This window comes from Lipotes vexillifer, unplaced genomic scaffold (assembly GCF_000442215.2).
Source record: "Lipotes vexillifer unplaced genomic scaffold, Lipotes_vexillifer_v1.1 scaffold382, whole genome shotgun sequence".
NCBI classification, from domain to species: domain Eukaryota; kingdom Metazoa; phylum Chordata; class Mammalia; order Artiodactyla; family Lipotidae; genus Lipotes; species Lipotes vexillifer.
Window position 1 is genome coordinate 8,396,054 of NW_006780611.1, and position 21,313 is coordinate 8,417,366.

The window sequence follows — 21,313 nt, forward strand, 5'->3', positions numbered from 1 at the left end:
TCTGGTAGTGTGATAACCAGCCAAGTCATTCAGCTGCAGCCACATGTGTAAGCACAGGAGAGCGATTCAGTCATTAAGAAAATGTTAACTTACAAGAAACTTTAAATCCTTTCTGGAAAGAAGTACTAGGGGACTGGGTGGGAAAGAGACCTACTTTTCCCTATATGCTCATTGTACTGTTAGGTTTTTGTAAACCATAGTTACGTATTACCTATTTTGAAAAATTAAAATAATTTATTATGGGGAAAAAGCAAGGAATAATAAAAGAATTATTGATTTTATTCTGTTTAAGAAAACAGGAATGTACATGTTTATTTAAGACTTGCTGCGGAGGTGTCTGAGTCAGCTTTGAGGTCTAAACATAATTAGAACACTGATAGACGGACTCCTTTGTGAATCCACTCATAATAGGGGCTTTGCTGCAGTTTACTCTCCACCTATACCACCTTACAGTATTAGGAGAGTCACATAAGAGAACAGATGTTCAAACACCTGGATTTTGCTTTGCAGTTTCAAAATGTGATAGCTATATCTGCCCATCCGGAGCTACATCTGAGTCTTAATACACAGTGAAATAGGAGATGCTTCCATTGCTTGTTATGGGGTGATGACAGGGGAAGGTGAAACTGGGAGCTTTGATAGACTTGGAAACTCTTCTTATGAATGGAGGGTTTGAGATTTTAGTTTTTTATTTGTAAAGTATTGTCTGTGTTCTGGTGCCTTACCAAGCATATGTTAGGTTGAATGCTGAATGCTGCAGCTGGGTTGACCAGCCGGGTCTTACTTATTCCCTCCCTCCCTCCCTCCCTCCCTCCCTCTCTCTATAATATGTATGTATATATAGTACCTATGGTATTGCTTCCTTTTTCCACTTGTCACCTTAATTAATTGTTATATTAACTGTAATTTTTGCATCCAAGTTAAATTGATAGTAGGAAAGGAAGGGCTTTTGGTGCATGTGAAAGGCAGCAGGTTTCTAGTCTCTTCTAGAGGAGGTTATAGACACACTCTGGGGATGCAGCAGGCTTTCTCGACTCCCCTTTTGAGACTCTAGTAACTCCAGCCAGTACCGGCACTTCGAGGGGGCTGCATGGACCGACATTTCTGACTCCCTTATTCCAGGAGGCCCACTCCACTTAATACTCTATCTTTGGAAGTGGGAGAAAGAGCAAATAGAGGAATCAGGCAAAATGAGGTTAAGATATTTTTTTTTGGTGTTCAGTTTGAGGAGATATGTAACCATACCTTTTAGAGGCTGATTGCTGAAAAACCACTGTTCATTTATTTAATTGGGAATTGTTTTTCTCCTCCTTTTTTGATATCACAGTCAAACCTTTATATTGATTTTTCTTTCCTCTTTCCTCCTTTTCCTTTTTTTCCCTTCCATTTTATTTTTTTGTTACTTTCCTTTTATTTTTTGCATCTCTTCCTTGCAAATTAAAATGAGACAGTAGAATTCGTTTACAAGAAATATTTGTTTGAAAGAAGACCCTGAATTCTATGAAATTGCTTTTTTAATATTTTCTAATTTCTCTTTTGATTTTTTTATCATTTATTTATTTATATTAAAAAATAAACTATTTTATTTATTTTTGGCTACGTTGCGTCTTTGTTGCTGTGCGCGGACTTTCTCCAGTTGCAGTGAGCGGGGGCTACTCTTCATTGTGGTGCACGGACTTCTCATTGTGGTGGCTTCTCTTGTTGCAGAGCACGGGCTCTTAAGCGTGCAGGCTTCAGTAGTTGTGGTTCACGGGCTCTAGAGCGCAGGCTCAGTAGTTGTGACGCATGGGCTTAGTTGCTCCACGGCATGTGGGATCTTCCCGGACCAGGGCTTGAACCTGTGTCCCCTGCATTGGCAGGCGGATTCCTATCCACTGTGCCACCAGGGAAGCCCTATCATTTATTTATTTATTTGTTTGCATCGGGTCTTAGTTGTGGCAGGTGGGCTCCTTAGTTGTGGCACATGGGCCCCTTAGTTGTGGCAAGTGGGCTCCTTAGTTGTGGCAGGCGGGCTTCTTAGTTGTGGCATGCAAACTCTTAGTTGCAGCATACATGTGGGATCCAGTTCCCTGACCAGGGATTGGACCCGGGCCACCTGCATTGGGAGCTCGGAGTCTTAACCACTGTGCCTCCAGGGAAGTCCTGAAATTGCTTTTTTTTGTGTGTGTGTGTGAAGTTTATATTTTAGAAGGTAAGGATAATGTCATCTTAGATTGTAAAAATTATTCCCTTACCCTTAGGGATGTAAGAAAAACCTTTTAAAGCTAAACTTCTAGCAAAGATTCTACAGGTTATTGAGCCAAAAGCATTGAAAATAACTGTAGTTATTCTACTGCCTAAGTTTTTAAGGGTCAGCATTTCCAAATCTTCAGGGCACACATCTAATTTTTAAATTCTTCTCAGGGAATGAATGCAGGTATTTAAACTTTTCTTCTGTTGTAATTTCCAAAACATTTTCTGTCTTAATAAAACAGCGTGTTTAGTAATATATAGTAGAATAAATAAATTGGACTGGTAATCAGGTACCTGGTCGCAGTCTTCCTGTTATCAAGTCATTGAACCCCTTCTGCTCTGGTTCTGCAACTGAAATCGAAGGGACTGGATGTGTGAGCTTCTGAGGTTTATTTATAAAACTTTAGTCATTCCAGGTTTTATTAGCATTTTTCTAAAGCTGATAAAGTAAAAGATTAAAAAAACTTTGCTAATAGTACTGTTCATATAAAAAATATAATTTATTTCAATATAAAGTAAGCTAGACTTCGATTCTGAAGGGGCTTAGTCAGTGGATGACTAAAACAACCTTTTTATGAGATGATCTCATGTAGAAATCAGTTTCAAAATACATTCTCTGACACCTTGGAACTAAAACCCCAGGATCTCATTTTAGATGAGATTAATAATTGTAAGAAATCTGTCATTAGCTTGTATCTTATTTCTATTCAGATATTTAAAAATAGTAACTCATCACTGTTTAGTTGACTTTTTCTGTTATGGCTTTCATTGAAATACTGTTGCTTTAGTCATTCTCCCTAAGTTCCTTTTCCTGAGAATAAAGGATTGAGCTCATACCTTTGCATAACGATCTAGAGAGTATTTTAAGCTTGGCATGTTCAAACCTGGCAGACTCGATTAATATTGGACAAACTAGCGCATTAGAACACTTTTTTTAAGTTCCAAGCCACAAATTGTGCTTTCAGTGAACACGGACATGTATAAAATTAATACTTAAGCCTTGAATAGCATAGACATTCAAAAGACCAGTTGCTGTGGGTGACTTGATTTTCAGCGAGGCTCCTGCTTGCCCTGCACATTTCTTTCTCTGCTTTAAGCAGTGAGGAGAGCAGAGTTAAGAGAAGGTCTGGGGCTTCCCTGGTGGCGCAGTGGTTGAGAGTCCTCCTGCCGATGCAGGGGACACGGGTTCGTGCCCCGTTCCGGGAGGATCCCACATGCCGCGGAGCGGCTAGGCCCGTGAGCCATGGCCGCTGAGCCTGCGCGTCCGGAGCCTGTGCTCCTCAATGGGAGAGGCCACAGCAGTGAGAGGCCTGCGTACCGCCAAAAAAAAAAAAGAGAAGGTCTGGTTCTTCGGTGCTCTGCTACCTTTTGTTTCCGGCAAAGAAAATGGCTGCTGTTTTCCTTTTTAAACTCTTACCATATGGAATGTTTCTATAAATAAACCTTGGATTTATGATTGGACTTCAAAATTTGTAACCTCTACCACCCGTGACTAAAGCTAGTATAAATACCTATTTAAACATACATACTGCCTACAGAATTGTGGCATCCGTTCACTGAGAAAGGTCACCAGCCATAATATCTAAATAGTCAATTCAGTTAATTTCTCCTGTGTCTGTTGACATGGATGAGGACCTCATTTTGTCATCAAGCAAAAACTAGTCAGGTGGTAGTGTTTGGTGAATCCACTGACTTTTTTGTGCATGAATTGTTGGTATAATTATGTAGCAGACATATTCAGGAAGATGTAAAAGTGCATTAGATTTTTGACAAACTGAATTGTTTAAGTGTACTAAATGGGCTCACTTTTTAGAAGAATCCTATCGTTTTTCATTTTGTAAATTTGAGTCAGTCGGGCCTTCAGTCAACAAGTGCATATAATGGGCACCTATTACATGCCAGACACTGTGCTAGGTCTTGGGGTATATAGAGTCGTAGAAAAGATGTTACCTGTTCAGACAAGTAAGAGAAAAAAAAAAGGAAACCTGGGGACAGTAGAATATTTTATCATTGTAATGGAAAAATGGACAAATGCCATGTAGGTGTGGCAGAGAGGCCAGTGATTAACTCTGGAGAATTGGAAGAGATTATAGAAAAATGTTTCAATTGAATCTTAAACAATATTATTTACAATAATGGCTATATCTTAGAGTGCCTACTGTATACTAGGACTAGTTAATGTTACCCACCAGGGAAAAGGTGGGGAAAACATTCAAGGCAGTAGGAGAAACAAAGGAGCTATCAAAGACTGTGTATCCTAGAAGGAAGAAGTCTGGTGTGGCTAGCGGGGATGGGGAGGGAGGTCAGCGGCCAAGGCAAAGGCTAGTCAGACTTGATGGGATCAGATTATGAAGGACCTCAGGTAGAGTCTGTCTGTCCCCGCCACCATGGTTTTGTTCTTGTTTCCTTTCCTGAAGAACCTTTCTCCTCTCTTTGCTGATTTTATTATTTTTTTTAAAGGTCCAGCTTTAAGGCATCTCTTCTGTAAAGCTTTCCTTTCCTTTTCCCAAAGGTTATTCATTTTTTTACTGAATGATTGCACAAAGAGAGTGTACCTCATAATAGGGCATTCCATTTCTTGGACCATTTCTTGGATTTAGTCTGATCTCCCCAACTAGTTTCTCAACTCCTAAAGGGCAGAGAATAAATCATGATTAGCATCTACTATAGTGCTCAGTCCACCATGGGGACTAAGAAATGTATTATGAGTGGATGAATATGGAACATATATAGATATCAACCATTGAGACAGCCCAGCCACAGTGGTTGAGATTGCCTACATTTATTTAAGAGGCATTTCTTAACACAAGTAAGAGCAATTTTCAGAGGTATAGGCCAGTTGTCATTTGGATGTAAAATGAGTTAATAAGAGTATCTCATAGGGTTGTTGTGAGGATTAAATTAGTTAGTACATTTAAGCACTTAGAACAGTGCCTAGCATATAGTAAGTATTCAATCAGTGTTACCTGTTATTTAACTCCACATATCTGGGCCTTTTTGCCAGTGACACTCAGCTACTGTTGTGGTTGTGGAGAGGATAGAAAGCAGATAAGAAACAGCTTCTTACCATTGAAACCAAATATGCTGTAGGAACTGGAAGAACTGCTTATATTGCATGAACTTTTATTTTTCTGTTTGTGTTTTAGTGATCGAAGGGTATGGTTGGCATGGAATTGAATTTCATCTGTCTGTGAGAATTGTAAACAAGGTAGGTCCCAGGTTTATTTATTCTTTCCTGCCTCCTTTCTAAGGTGTTTGTTAGTATTTTCAGTTCTACTGAACTAGAATTGATCAGATTTGATTATTGTTTAGGGAAACACTCAGCCTGGCCCTATGATGGTCTGTCACCATGGTTTATCTAGTGTTGTGGACTACATCTAGTGTCTTGTCTGAGGGTATTGAATGCCAAGAAACAGCACAACCGATTTAAAATTTTGGTGGTCATAGAACAGAACCATGAATTCACACACACGCACACACACACCATGACCCATTCCTTAGAGGGCAGAAGTTCTTGTATTGGAGCCATTATGTAAACCAGCTTGGGGTAGTGGGAGGTGACAGGCTAGCTGATTCTTCTGGTCACTAAAATTCAGTAGCTTATGTGAATGGTAGACTAGATGCAATCAAAGGGCTTATCTTGACAGTAACCAGACCATCACTGACAACTATGAATTTTGTTACTGATGACAGAATCTGTCCATTTGTAACCACTAGAGTTTGTTTTGACACAGCATGCTTGTGTTCCTATCTTAAGCTCCAGAGTCTGAACAAAAGTACACCAGATATGACTTTGGCTCATATATCTCTCTTGTATCAGATGCCCACAAAAAAGAGCTATAGACGGCAGCTTCACACAGCTCTGCAAACCTATTTTTGGCAGAACATTTCCTGTTAAAGTAGGGACTAGTGCTGTTTCATGTAGTTTTAGTTTCCCATAATCTTAGGTATGTGGAGACCCCATTGCTCATTGGTGCAGGAAACTTGGATCATTTGGAGAGTGAAATTGGTAGCCAAAAAAACCAATGGCAGTACTCTCCAAAATCCTCCAACCAAGAATCCTGTGAACTTGAGCATGGGGTTCTCTGGGTTGATGACAATCTTTGGACTCTTGCTGCACCTGCACTTAGAATAGAATAGCTTCTTGAGACTGGCTTCCAGTCACAAAGAACAGGAACTGCTAATATATTGCTATGGGGAAAAACAGTTGAGCCACTTCCTATAGCAGAAGGAACATGGTCCATGGAATTGACACTGCTGCCTAGGAAGGGAGGTAGAGAGAGTAAAGTTTAACTTTTGCAAATCAGTGCCTTCATCATCATCTGGTGGCCTGAATTTTCAGAGTCTGATCTAGGTGTTCGGTGAGGAAATTATCTTTTTTCTATTTTCCTGCTATATATTGGGGTATAATGAGCAGGAACTGTTTTATGGAAATACTCTAAGAATTAATGGAAAGGAAAGAAAGGAACTAACATTTATTGAATGCCTAGTAAAGGTTTGGCATGGTACCATAAACTTTAAAATTCATTGATATTACAATTTTTCAAGTCTAGATGGATAATATGAATATCACTATCTTGAACTATTTTGACTTTTATTATAGCCACTTAGAGGAGATAGAATTATATATTAATACATGCTATTTCATTTGTATCTGCTAGAGCATTCTTTTATGGAGGAAGAAAGAAAATACCTACATGACTTTTGAGTTTTTTTGTTTTTATTTTCTGGGCTTGCTACTGATTTAGCCAAAGTCAGCGAGGAGACTAGCAGGTCTGAAATTAGAGACACCTGTGCTGTTTTGGAAGCTGAGACTCTTGATCCAGGGTTCGCTGAAGTTGGTGCAGGGGAGGTCAGAGTAGGTTAATATTTTCATAGCTCAAAGCAAATGTGAATTGTGGTTGTTTATAAGTGCATTTTTGCTTGATCTTTGTTTGTAGTTACAAATGGGGTAAATAAAATACAGTACTGCTGTTTTGGGAAACTTCTGCGAAAGTCCCTGAACCAATGCAAATTAATCTTCAAAAATACCAAAAAATTCCCCATGTGGATATTTTGACTGACTGAGGGAATTGACTGTTGCCATCAGGCTTGTAAAGAAATTAACATACATTTTAAAAAACAATTATATATTTGATTTTCTGCTTTTAAATTTCTTTAAATTCTTCTCATAGGAGGTACCATCTCTGTATCTCAGGCACATGCAATAATGTGAGATCAGAATAAATTGTTACTCTCTTCTAGGGGATAGGAAATTAAGTCAAAGTGTTCCTTCTCCTTATTCCCCACTTAAGGGTTCCAAATCCATTGTCTTTCTACTCTTAAGATAGTAAGATTTTGTGGTCCTAGCCAGGTTTATAGAGAGTTACCCACAGACACAATACTATCCTTTATTTGGCTGAAATGAAAACATTAATATTTCTTAATCTATGAAAAATTTCCTTTTTATTTTCTTGTCTGTCGAATGAATTACTGTACTTTTCCTCTTGGCTACTTCCTTTCTTTAGTCAGAAAAACTCTAATATAATTTTCCCTCCTTTAGCGAACAAATACCACTTAAAAAAAGAAAACAGCTTTATTGAGGCATAATTCATATACTGCAAAATATGCCTTTCTGAGGTGTATAACTCAGTGATTTTTATCAGATTTGTAGAGTTGTGTAATCATTATCACATGGCAGTGTTACTTTTCCAGCATCCCCAAAAGATCTCTTGTAAACACCATTTTTTAACTTCCTCTAAAGTCATCCACAAATTTTGTTGTTGTGCGTCAGATTTAATCTCCTTTCTATAAAGTTTCCCAGCATTCTATCGCATGTCTTCTTCCCCCCTTTTATTATTTTTTTATTAAAAAAAATTTTTTTAAGCATCTTTATTGGAGTATAATTGCTTTACAATGGTGAGTTAGTCCCCCCTTTTATTTTTATATTAGTTTCTTATTGCACATCAAGCATATCATCCTTTTGTTATTTTAAGTCCATTCTCTCACCTCTTTTAAAACAGTGTAATCTTTTTTAAAAAGAAGGGCTTTGGGCTTCCCTGGTGGCGCAGTGGTTGAGAGTCTGCCTGCCGATCCAGGGGACATGGGTTCGTGCCCCAGTCCGGGAAGATCCCACGTGCCGCGGAGCAGCTGGGCCCGTGAGCCATGGCCGCTGAGCCCGTGAGCCATGGCCGCTGAGCCTGCGCATCCGGAGCGCTCCGCAACGGGAGAGGCCACAGCAGTGAGAGGCCCGCATACCGCAAAAAAAAAAAAAAAAAAAAAGGAAGGGCTTTAACTTTTATTCAGAGTTAATTCCCACCCCCCCCCACAAAAACCTTAGGTCTCTCAGTAAAAGCTCTTGCATTATTCTTGGTTTCCTGTTCACTTCACTTGTTATTTATTTATTTTTAAAGGAAATCATGTATCTGGTTATTTCTCTTTGTAAATATAGATTAGATATTTGCCAGTTTGGAGAATTCTGCTTGGTACAGGAGTGTTCAGATGCTTAGTAGATAAAATAAGGTAAATGAATATTCTGGTACTCCTGAGCTTTTAAAAATTTTATCAGTGTATTGGTTATCTGCAGTTGACCCTTGAACAACATGGGTTTGAACTGCATGGCTTCACTTACACACAGATTTTTTTCAATAAATACGTATACCGGGACTTCCCTGGTGGCGCAATGGTTAAGAATCTGCCTGCCAATGCAGGGGACACAGGTTCGATCCCTGGTCCGGGAAGACACCACATGCCATGGAGCAGCTAAGCCTGTGCACCACAACTGCTGAGCCTGTGTGCCACAACTACTGAAGCCCGTGCACCTAGAGCCCATGCTCTGCAACAAGAGAAGCCACTGCAATGAGAAGCCCGCACACCTCAACGAAGAGTAGCCCCCTCTGTCCGCAACCAGAGAAAGCCTGCACACAGCAATGTAGACCCAACGCAACCAAAAATAAATAAATAAATAAATAAATAAATAAATAAATAAAATACGTATGCTACTGCACCATCTGTGTTTGGTTGAATCCTCGGATGTGAGACCACAGGTGAAGAGGACTGACTATGGGACTTGAACATCCGCAGATTTTGGTATCTGTGGCAGGTTCTGGAACCAATTCCTTGTGAATACTGAGAGATGACTGTATTTCAACATAATAAATTATCCTAAAACTCAGTTTCAACAGCTTGAAACAACAATAAATGTTATTGTACACAGTTTCTGTGGCTCAAGAATCTGGGAGCATTTTAAGTGAGTGATTCTGGCTCAGGTTGCACTCATAATGTCTCCTGGGGCTGTGGTCATCTGAAGGCTTGACTGGGGCCAGTGGATCTACTTCCAAGGTGGCTCACTCACACAGCTGTTGGCAGGAGGCCTCAGTTCCTTAACAGATGGACTTCTCCAGAGGACTGCTTGAGTTCTGTCACAGCATGGCAGCTGGCTTCCCTCTAGAGCGACTAAGCTGAGAGAATAAGGAGGAAGCCACAGTACCTTTTATGATTTCATGTCAGAAGTCACGTATTGTCACTTTTGTTACATTCTGTTCATGAGAAGAGAGTCACCAAGTACAGCCCACACTCGAGGGGGGTAGTAGTTTCCACCTTTTGCACGGAGGAGTATTAAAGAATTTGTGGGTATATTTTAAAGCTACCACACTTGGTATTTTAATGACTTTATTTTTGCCTATGCGAGTTCTGTAGCTGCTGCCTTTGTCCTTTGTTTTCAGTAGAATTTAGTTTTTGTTTTATTGTTCATGTGTATATCTAGGTTATGTTTTAATTTCTTTTTGGTAATGGAAGCTTTAACATTTTAGTTAAAATGACTAAATAGGTTATAAATAAAACATGTGCTTTAAAGGTTGGATAAACCTTCTTCCCAAATTCATATTTAGGGGATGAGAGTATATGGTGTAGTTTACTGGTAGGTTTTAAAATTGGACAAATTTTCTGGTAACAGAGGCTTCTGTATTTCCCTTCTCAGACAGGTTGTGAAGGAGTAGGATCTATACTTGCTGTTGTCACTTCCACATCTCTTTCTACTTCTTAATCCACTGAGTTGTTCACTGCACATGGGTGCCAGCCTGAGGGTGTGTGTATGTGTGTGGGGGGGCTGAAGTCCACCCTGAACCCTGCTTATCAATCTGTGTTGATAAAGGCACCCTTTATGAATCTGCATTTAGGTACCCTGTGGTCTCACTGAAGTCACCAGTCACTATTTTGTCCATATGCCAAATCAGTGAATACTTCTTTCTTTACATTAATTGGTTCATCAGGTATTTATTGAGCACCTTCAGTATGCCAGGCATTGCTAGGGGCAGGACTCCTCTGAGGCATTTGGCACTGTTTAGGATTTTATTTTCTCAAGGCTGTCTGTCCTCAGAAGATCGTATTCTTTCCTCCTTCCTCTTTGGCTGCTGCTTCTCAGCATCTTTGGTAAGCTTCTTGTTCCCTGCTTAGCTCTCTGTTGTTGATACACCCTAGGTCTCTCTAGTCTTGGTTGTAGACTTTAGCTCTCATCACTCTCTACATTCTTTGAGGATCTCTGCATCAAAACCTCTGGTTTCAGTCACTGCTTATTTGCTGTTGATTTCTAAGTAATTCCTTCACCCTAGACCTCTAACAAGTGCTAGACCTATTGATCCAGCTGCCTCCTGGGCATCTCCACATCGGTGCTCATTCCATAGGTGCCGTAAACTTAACATGTCCAAACTTACCTACCTCTCCCCACCTCCACCACCTCCTGCACCTGTTTATCTCCTGTATCTGGTGAGTGCAACATAAATCATTTCTTCATTCATATTAGTTGTGTTAGAGACGTGGGAAATAACTTAGACCCCTCCTGTTACCACCTCAGTTTAGGCCTATTTTTTTTTTTTTAAAGAAACAGCTTTACTGGGATATAATTCAGATACCATACAAGTCGCCCAAATAAAATATATAATTTTGTAGTTTTAGTATATTCATAGAGTTGTACAACCATCACCACAGTTTTAGAACATTTTCATCATCCCTCGTAGAAACGTCATAGATATTAGCAGTCATTCCCTATTCCCTCCCTCCTCTCAGCCTCTCCCTTCTCCCCCAGCTGTAATATAACCCCTAACCTACTCTGTAATTCGATAGATTGCCCATTCTGGACAATTCATATAAATGCAGTCATAAAATGTGTGCTATTTTGTTACTGGCTTCTTTCACTTAGCATAATGTTTTCAGGGGTCATCTGTATTGTAGCATATATCAGGACTTCATTCCTTTTTATGAATGAATAATATTCCATTGTATGGATATACCACGTTTTAAAAATAAGTGTATTGGGCTTCCCTGGTGGCGCAGTGGTTGAGAGTCTGCCTGCCGATGCAGGGGACACGGGTTCGTGCCCCGGTCTGGGAAGATCCCGCATGCTGTGGAGCGGCTGGGCCCGTGAGCCATGGTCGCTGAGCCTGCGCGTCTGGAACCTGTGCTCCGCAATGGGAGAGGCCACAACAGTGAGAGGCCCGCGTACCGCAAAAAAAAAAAATGTATTAGTTGATGGACATTTGGGTTGTTTGTACTCTTCGACTATTATGACTAATGCTGCTATGGCCATTTGTGCACAAGTTTTTGTGTGAATGCATGTTTTCATATTTCTTGGCTGTATACTTACAGGTTGAAGCCTATATTTTTTTATCCCTCTGTATTATTGCAGTAGAATTCTAACCAGTCTCCCTGCCTCTCGACTTGCCACCTCTTTAATTTGCCCTCTACTTTACTATCCAAGTGATCTTTCTGACATGGAGATTTAAGCACATCACTTCTCTACATCTGTGTCTTGTGTGGCTGTGCATTGCTTTCAGGATAAAGTTCAAACTCAGCTTAACACACAGGCCATTTATGATCTGGCTCCTGCCTTCCTTTTTTTTCTTGCCATACTTTTCATTCTTGTTAGCCTAACCTCAACTGATGTCAGGCTTTTTCCCATTAAGATTTTAAAGCTTCTAGAATGGTTAATCACTCTCTTTCCATGGGAAATGACTACTTATTCTTCAGAAGTCAGCTCTGGTCCCATTTGTGGTAAACTTTTTATTATCTTTTGTTTTATTAAACACCCTTTCTCTCTGCTCTTATAGTACCTTTACTGTAAGTGCATACTTTTATATAATGCTTATCACACTGTTCTCTGGACATTGAATCTTTTTTTAAAATTATGCAAATATAGCATTGGATTTATGCTTTTAAAAATATTTTACTTTTTAAAATTAATTTTATTTATTTATTTTTGGCTGCGTTGGGTCTTCGTTGCTGCACTCAGGCTTTCTCTAGTTGCGGTGAGCAGGGACTACTCTTCATGGCGGTGCGTGGTATTCTCATTGCAGTGGCTTCTCTTGTTGCGTAGCACGGGCTCTAGGCGCATGGGCTTCAGTAGTTGTGGCTCGTGGGCTCTAGAGCGCAGGCTCAGTAGTTGTGGCTCATGGGCTTAGTTGCTCCGCAGCATGTGGGATCTTCCCGGACCAGGGCTCAAACCTGTGTCCTCTGCATTGGCAGGCCGATTCTTAACTGCTGCACCTCCAGGGAAGCCCCTTTTGATATCTCTTGAAGTAATGAAGTACCATGTGGTTGTTAAAATAGAAATGCCTCTTAAGGAACAATTAAACAGGCTAACAGTTTAAAAATTGAGTATTATGTGCAAGGCAGCACGTACAAAATGGAGTTCAGAGTTCGTTTAATTTGAGCTTCTTTGTAATGTGAACTTTTAAGTGCAGAGTTTAAATATGATTGCTTAAGAGCCTTGGGATGAAAATCGAATTTTTCTTGGGTCACAGGAATTTTTGCTGATAACCTTTTCATAGTTAACTTTAGTGTATTAACATTTTCCATAGTCTTCAGATAAGTTCTTTCCTGCTCTTAAAGTCCCCTCGTCCTGTGTTCTTATTTGTGCCTTGAAACAATATAACTCTTGGTGAGGGCTCTGGAGTTGATCTGGGTGTGACTCCTGGCTCAGCCACTTAGTCACTAGATGATCTCTCTCTTTTTTTTTTTTTTTTTTACAAACTTATTTATTTTATGTTATTTTATTTTTGGCTGCGTTGGGTCTTCGTTGCTGCGTGCCGGCTTTCTCTAGTTGTAGTGAGCGGGGGCTACTCTTCGTTGCGGTGCATGGGCTTCTCATTGCAGTGTCTTCTCTTGTCGTGGAGCATGGGCTCTAGGCGCGTGGGCTCCAGTAGTGTGGCACGTGGGCTCAGCAGTTGTGGCACATGGGTTCTAGAGCTCAGGCTCAGTAGTTGTGGCGCACGGGCTTAGTTGCTCCACGGCATGTGGGATCTTCCCAGACCAGGGCTCCGACCTGTGTCCCCTGCATTGGCAGGTGGGTTCTTAACCACTGCGCCACCAGGGAAGTCCCTCAGTTTCTCCTCTTATAAGCTTGCTGCAGGTGTTAAATAAGCATTTGGCACTGTTTCTGGTCACATGTGTTTAGTAAGTGTTATATATTCTTCTCAATCTGATAAGACTTGTTACATATTACTCATTGACTTTTCCCTTAAGTCTGTGCACTGCACATGTATATATAAACATGTAAATGTACCTGGAGACTTTGTTCAAGGAAATAATCTTAGACATTTTTTCTGTAATTCTCTCTGTCCCATCCTTTCTTCATGAAACTTGAGGGAAATGTAGATTCACTTTTTTTTTTTTTTTTTTTGCGGTACGCGGGCTTCTCACTGTTGTGGCCTCTCCCGTTAAGGAGCACAGGCTCCGGACGCGCAGGCCCAGCGGCCATGGCTCACGGGCCCAGCCGCTCCGCGGCATGCGGGATCCCCCCGGACCGGGGCACGAACCCGCGTCCCCTGCATCGGCAGGCGGACTCTCAACCACTGCGCCACCAGGGAAGCCCGTAGATTCACTTTTAACATAGAATCCATATGTTAACCTTTTTTTTTTTTCCCCCCTTAAATGTCTACATTTGCTGTATCCCGCTTGGAAAATAGCAGCCAGGGACTGCCTAGTGCTAGGAAAAAGGTGGTAAATATTCTTTCTACTTCAGACTGCTTGATCTTAATGCTTCCTTGGAAACGGTTAAATACCAGGAACTGATAGCTGCCTGACATTTCTGCCCTGAGTTGGAGGCCATAATTTATTATGTGGCAATCAGTTGAACTAAGGAGAATCATCTACATTTTTCAGTGGTTCTCAATCGGAGAGGTACCATATCTCCAGAGGGTATTTGGAAAAGTATGGAGGCGTTTTTGGTTTTTACAGTGACTGTTAGGGGAGGGAGGAGATATGCCACTCGCATTTGGTGGGCAGGGATCAAGATAACAGTCCAAAACAAAGAACTACCCACCCAAAATGGCAATAGTGTTGCTGTTGAGAGACTCAGCTAAGTGAACCTAAAGACTTGACGAATTGGTAGATAATGTTTTATTTTATCTGTTAGTTAATAAAAGGTTATTGCTTAAGGCAGGAAATTTTATGAAAGAATCTTTCAGAGCTGTAGTATATAACCTCTGAATTCTTCAAGGAGAAGTAGGCATATTTTCTTATTTGGGAGAGTAAGATTTTTTCCTGAAAATTCTGAAAGCAGTACCATTATGAATGTGCATTGGTGGTGTTTCATCCCTAAAATTAGGAGTAGTTGAATGGTTAGAATGGTTTAGTGGTTAAAGAAAATTGGCATTATATTCCTTTAGTAATCTGTATATCTCCATGGTTAGTAGAAATAACATAATTTGTGCTTGGCATTCCAGTGATGCTTGAATATTGCCTGTGCTGTTTTTTCTTTCTTTCTTTTTAAAAAGACCAAATGATGTATTTTTTTGGCAGATCAATGAGATTATATTAGGTATGTATTTGAACTTGTTGTAGCTTGTTTCATTTGAACCTAATGTAGAACTTTGACAAAAATTTTAGGGAAGGTAAGTGCTCTCAACTTCCTATGGAAAGTTTCACAAATTTTTGTGGACTGTGACTCATAATTGGAGACATATTTTATATTAGAACCCAGTTATACAATAAGTACATAGATATCTGAAACAAAAGTTTCATGAAATAATACTCTTACTACATTCTGATAGTTTCTATTTTATTTAGTTCAAAATGCTGACCTTGGTCTATTAAATTGATTTCGTGACCAGTGTATTACAAATTGCAATATGAAAAATACTGCTTTAGGGTATACATTCATGCGATTCTAACCTAAGGTTTAAAATATATCCCAATTATGACTATTTCTTTTCTTTAAAAAAACTTTTTAAAAATTATAATGGTAACACTTAAAAATGAGATGTACCCTCTTGACAGATTTTTTAAGTGATTTTAAGTGATTTTTAACAGATTTTAAGGTAATACAATAATAATATCTGTGCACAATGTTGTATAGCATATCTTTAGAACTTATTCATCTCGCATACAAAATTGAAATTTTATACCGTTGATTAGCCTAGTCCTCTTTAACCTTCCCCCATAGTCCCTGGTAACCACCATTCTATTCTGTGAGTTTGACGATCTTGATACTTCATATGAGTGGAATCATGTGCTATTTGTGCTTCTGTGACTGGCTTATTTCACCTAGCATAATGTCTTCAAGGTTCATCTATATTGTTGCATATTATAGGGTTTCCTTCTTTTTTAAGGTTGAATAATATCCCATTGTGTGTGTGTGTATATATATATATATATATATATCTCACCTTTTAATTTATTTATATTAATTAATTAATTATTTTGGCCATGCTGTGCAGCATGTGGGATCCTAGTTTCCCGACCAGCCCTGCACTGGAATCGCAGAGTCTTAACTACTGGACCACCAGGAAAGTCCCTATATCACCTTTTTAAAGTTCATTAGGTTGTTTCCACATCTTGGCTGTTGTGAATAGTGGTGCATTGAACATGTCTAATATCTCTTTGAAATCCCAACTTCAGTTATTTTGGAAAAATATCCAGAAGTGGGATTGCTGTATCATATGGTAGTTCAATTTAAAATTTTTTTTGAGGAACCTACATGCTGTTTTCCATAATGGCTGTACCTTTGCATTCCCACCAGCAGTGTATGAGGGTTCCAGTTTCTCCACATCCTCTCCAACACTTGTCTTTTTTTTTTTTTTTAATAATAGCCATCCTAACAGTATGTGGTGATAGCTTATTGTGGTTTTAGTTTGCGTTTTCCTGATGATTGGTTGATATTGAGCATTTTTTCGTATACTGTTGACCATTTATATGTCTTCTTTAGAGAAATGTCTATTCATTTTAAGTTGGGTTATTGGGTTTTTTTTTGCTGTTGAATTGTAGGAATTCCTTATGTATTTAGGAAATTAACCCCCTATCAGATATTTGCAACCCCCTATGCAAATATTTTTCTCTCATTCTGTAGGTTTCCTTTTTCCTCTGTTGATTGTTTGCTGTGCAGAAGTTTTTCAGTCTAGTATACAGTTATCCCTCAGTATCTGTGGGGAATTTGTTCCAGGTGCCCAACAGATACCAAAATCCACAGTGCTCAAGTCTCTTATATAAAATGGTATAACATTTGCATATAACCTACACACATTCTCCCTTATACTTTAAATCATCTCTAGATTACTTATATTACCTAATGCAATGTAAATGCTATCTAAATAGTTGCTTGCATGGCAAATTCAAGTTTTGCTTTTGGGAACTTCCTGGGATTTTTTTTCCTGAATTTTTTCCATCCACATTTGGTTGAATCTGAGGATGCAGAGCCCACAGATACAAAGGGCTGAATGTAGTCCCATTTGTCTATTTTTGCTTTTGTTGCATGTGCTTTTTTTTTTTTTTAATTTATTTTTATTTTTGGCTGTGTTTGGTCTTCGTTGCTGTGTGCGGGCTTTCTCTAGTTGCAGCGAGCGGGGGCTACTCTTCGTTGCAGTGTGCAGTCATGTTATTGTGGTGGCTTCTCGTTGTGGAGCACGGGCTCTACGTGCGCAGGCTTCAAAAGTTGTGGCATGCGGGCTCAGTAGTTGTGGCTCTCAGGCTCTAGAGCACAGGCTCAGTAGTTGTGGTGCACGGGCTTTGTTGCTCCGCGACATGTGGGATCTTCCTGGACCAGGGCTCCAACCTATGTCCCCTGCATTGGCAGGCAGATTCTTAACCACTGTGCCACCAGGGAAGTCCCCAGTGGATTTATTTTTCACCTCTCTATTCTATTCCACTAATCTATTTGCCTGCCTTTATGCCACTACCATATACTGTTTTAATCACTGTAGCTTTATAATATATTTTGAAATCAGGAAGTGTGATATCTCCAGCTTTATTCTTTTTCAAGATTGTTTTGGCTATTTGGTGTCTTTTGTGATTCAGTATGAAGTTTAGAATTGTTTTTTCTCTTTCTATAAAAAATACCATTGGGATTTAGATAGGGATTGCATTGAATCTGTGATCTCTTTGGGTAGTATGGACATTTAAACAGTATTAAGTCTTCCAATCCATGAACATGAGACATCTTTCCATTTGTTTGTATCTTTAATTTCTTTTGTCAGTGTTTTATTGTTTTCAGTGTACAAGTCTTTCACTTCCTTAGTTAAATTTGTTTCTTATTGTTTTATTCTTTCTGATGCTATATTGTAAATGGGATTCTTTCCTTACCTTCCTTTTTAGATAGTTTATTAGTGTATGTTGATTTTTGTATCCTGCAACTTTACTGAATTTGTTAGTTCTAATAGTTTGGGGTTTTTTCGTGGAGTCTTCAGGGTTTTCTATATATAAAAACATGTCTGTAAACAGGAACAGTTTTACTTCTTCCTTTCTGATTTGGATGCCTTTTATTTATTTATTTTTCCTTGCCTGATTGCTTTGGCTGAGACTTCTGATACTCTTTTAATCAGAAATGGTGAGAGTGGGCATCCTTGCCTTGTTCCTGATCTTAGTGTCCAGTTTCAGTGTTTCACTGTTGAGTATGATGTTAGCTATGGGGTTTTTCTATATGGCTTTTGTTCTGTTGAGGTAATTTCCATTTATTCCTAGTTTGTTGAGCTTTTTTTTTTTTTTGCGGTATGCGGGCCTCTCACTGCTGTGGCCTCTCCCGTTGCGGAGCACAGGCTCTGGACGCGCAGGCTCAGCGGCCATGGCTCACGGGCCCAGCCACTCCGCAGCATGTGGGATCTTCTGGGACCGGGGCACGAACCCTTGTCCCCTTCATCGGCAGGCGGACTCCCAACCACTGAGCCACCAGGGAAGCCCGAGATTTCACATTTTAAAAGACAAGATAGCATGCTGAATCAAATAGCCCAGAATCCTCCATACCTGTTTCATCATTTGTTTACAGAGAATGAATATGGTAGTGTGGAAATGCTGAGTTGGGAGTCAGCAGGTTGGGGTTCTCCTGGCTTTGCCACTAATTCATTTGGTAACATTGAGCAGATTGCTTATAACTCTTCTGAGCTTTAGTTTCTTCATCATCTGAAATCATTGAATACTGTAGATTTCTTCAAACCCTAAAATTCACCAATTCTACCACCTTTTGACAAGGTTTTGAGACAAAGAGTCTCTTTCTCTACTCAGCCATCCTGAATCTGAATGCCTAGAAGAAGGAAAATAAGTTTTAATTTATCACACTTGATGGGAATATTTCCAGAATTGTGGTTATAAAATAGTATAAACATATAAAATACAGCAGATAACAAGTAATTATATATACTCCTGGGGGGTGAAAAATGTAGATAAGCAGTTCCTTCCTGTGCACTTTCTGTGAATTGCTCTGTAGTCACGATTGTATGATCTGCTTTAAAGAGTCTTTTGGGCTCTGCTTTACTATGTTTCCCTTGAGTCACAAGGCTCATTTCTTGCGCCATTCTCTTTGTATTATGTTTTGTGCCTGGAGTGTACATAATTCAGCCAGAGGTACGTAATTCAGCCAGAGGTAAAACTGGAGAATTCATTGCTTTGAGAGTGGGAAACCCTCTACTTACATCCTGAGGCAGTTTTGCAGGAGAATTCAGCACCAGAAAAGATAAGGATACCAAAGTTATGACCGCCCTGTTTGCCACTGCTGTTACATAGGGAGCTAAGGTTTCCTTATTACACCTTTTGTTTTTCATTAAACATTGTAGCTTTCTCTGAGATGCTAGTGAGCTGTCCTGTGACTATATTTGCTTTCAAGTTATCAGGAAGATTGGTGGACATACATTAACGTCCTATGAAAATAGGTAAAACAAGATTCTGGTGTTTTAATGAGTAGAATTGTTTGGTGGCACTCAGAGTCTTCAGGCTCTTGCACAGCCCTATTTGTTAAAGGCTTTTTACCTCATTTGGTAAAAGAGATAGAACATGTGCCCTAAAATCTATTAGCTGCTTTAGTCCAGTGAGGCACTTACCATTGCAGTGCCTAATGAAGGGCACTGTACTGTGTTCAGCTCACCCCCATGTACTCATAGCCAGATTACCGTTAGCCTTTTTTCAAACAGAAAGAACAGTGATGTGCATGCTGTGTGTCTGTATGACACAGTGAACTGAGTTTTGGGCAAATATAATCTCAAAGGAACTTATGGTATTCATATGTTGTTAGGTAGGTTTACCCTGATCTGTGAACAAATCGTGACTTTTTCTAAAGAAGTCAAAGTTAGATTAGACAAGCTTTATTCTGTAGCTAAATTAAAGGAAGTGACCTAGGGACATTTTTTAGACTATGAATAAGAGTAAATTGATGAATTTCTCTATAGAAAGTAGATTAGTGGTTGCTGGGTGCGGGAGGAGGGGGGAAATAGAGAGTGACTACTAACAGCTGTGAAGTTTCTTTTTAGGGTGATGAAAATGTTCTGGAATTAGATAGTGGTGATGGATGCACAGCTTTGTGAATATACCAAAGACCACTGAATTGTCCACTTTGAAAGGGTGAATTTTATGGTATGTGAATTATATCCCAGTAAAGCTGTTACTATTTTTATTATTTTTTAAAGGACTAAATTATCTGTTTATGGGTAAGATATCTCTCTTTTTTTGCTGGATAGAGCTGTATGAAATTCTAACACATGGGATGCTTTTATTAAAGATAGCATATATCATCCTTTTTCTAAAGGCTATGCCAACTTGAAAATCCTAATTATAAAGAAAAATTTTGTTTTATTGAAAGATTGAATGTGAAATTTAAAATTCTATAGTATATGACTCTATGGGTGAACACGGGAAAGGAGTAAGTTGTGTATTTCATATATGTAATGATCTAGAAATAGAAACATTACAGAAGAGAAAGCACATTTGTCTAATAAGGCTATAAAAATTGGCTCATTCTCAAATAATGAGATACTATTTCACACACTTCGATTGTGCAGATGTATCTAAAGTTTAATACTACCAATTGTTAACAAGGGTGTGGGGAAGAGAAACCCTAATACACTGTAGAAGGATGTGTAATTTTTGGCAAGATTTTGTGAAGTTTAAAATGAATATATCCTATGAACCAGCAGTTAAAGGGATATATAACTCTACAGAGTTACACATGCAAAAGGAAACATGTACAAGCATTTTTATTTCAGTCAAATTTGTAATAGGAAAAATTTAGAAACAAATTATCCAACTACAGAGGAATGGATAATAAAGCAGTAGTATTTTAATGCAATTTATTGTTGTTATACAGTCAGAACGACAAACCATGTTCACCTGTGTCTACATATATAAATCCTGGAAACACTTTGTTGAGAAAAAAAGAAAGCAAGTTGCAAAAAGTTAAATGTGATACCACTTGATTGTTAAAAACAAAATAAAATAATCTGTGTTGTCTGTGGATCCATACATATGCTGCAAATTTATTTTTAAAAAACATGGGTTAGGGCCTTCCCTGGTGGCACAGTGGTTAAGAATCCGCCTGCCAGTGCAGGGGACAGGGGTTCGAGCCCTGGTCCTGGAGGATCCCACATGCTACGGAGCAACTAAGCCCCATGTGCCACAACTACTGAGGCTGTGCTCTAGAGCCCATGTGCCACAACTACTGTAGCCTGCACGCCTAGAGCCTGTGCTCCACAACAAGAGAAGCCACCGCGATGAGAAGCCCGTGCACTGCAACGAAGAGTAGCCCCCGCTCACCGCAACTAGAGAAAGCCTGTGTGCAGCAACAAAGACCCAACGCAGCCAAAATAAATAAATAAATTAATTAATTAATTTAAAAAATATGGATTAGCAGAAG

General features: G+C 39.3%; 1 protein-coding gene across 1 annotated transcript in view; it reads left to right on the plus strand.

The window, feature by feature from the left end:
* The first annotated feature begins 4,112 nt into the window (after positions 1-4,112).
* Positions 4,113-21,313, plus strand: part of MRTFA (myocardin related transcription factor A) — a 170,798-nt gene continuing 153,597 nt past the window's right edge. Inside the window, exons 1-2 of the mRNA XM_007454102.1 lie at positions 4,113-4,194; positions 5,379-5,440. Coding sequence (XP_007454164.1) covers positions 4,113-4,194; positions 5,379-5,440 — 144 coding nt within the window. The remainder of the gene's footprint in view (positions 4,195-5,378; positions 5,441-21,313) is intronic.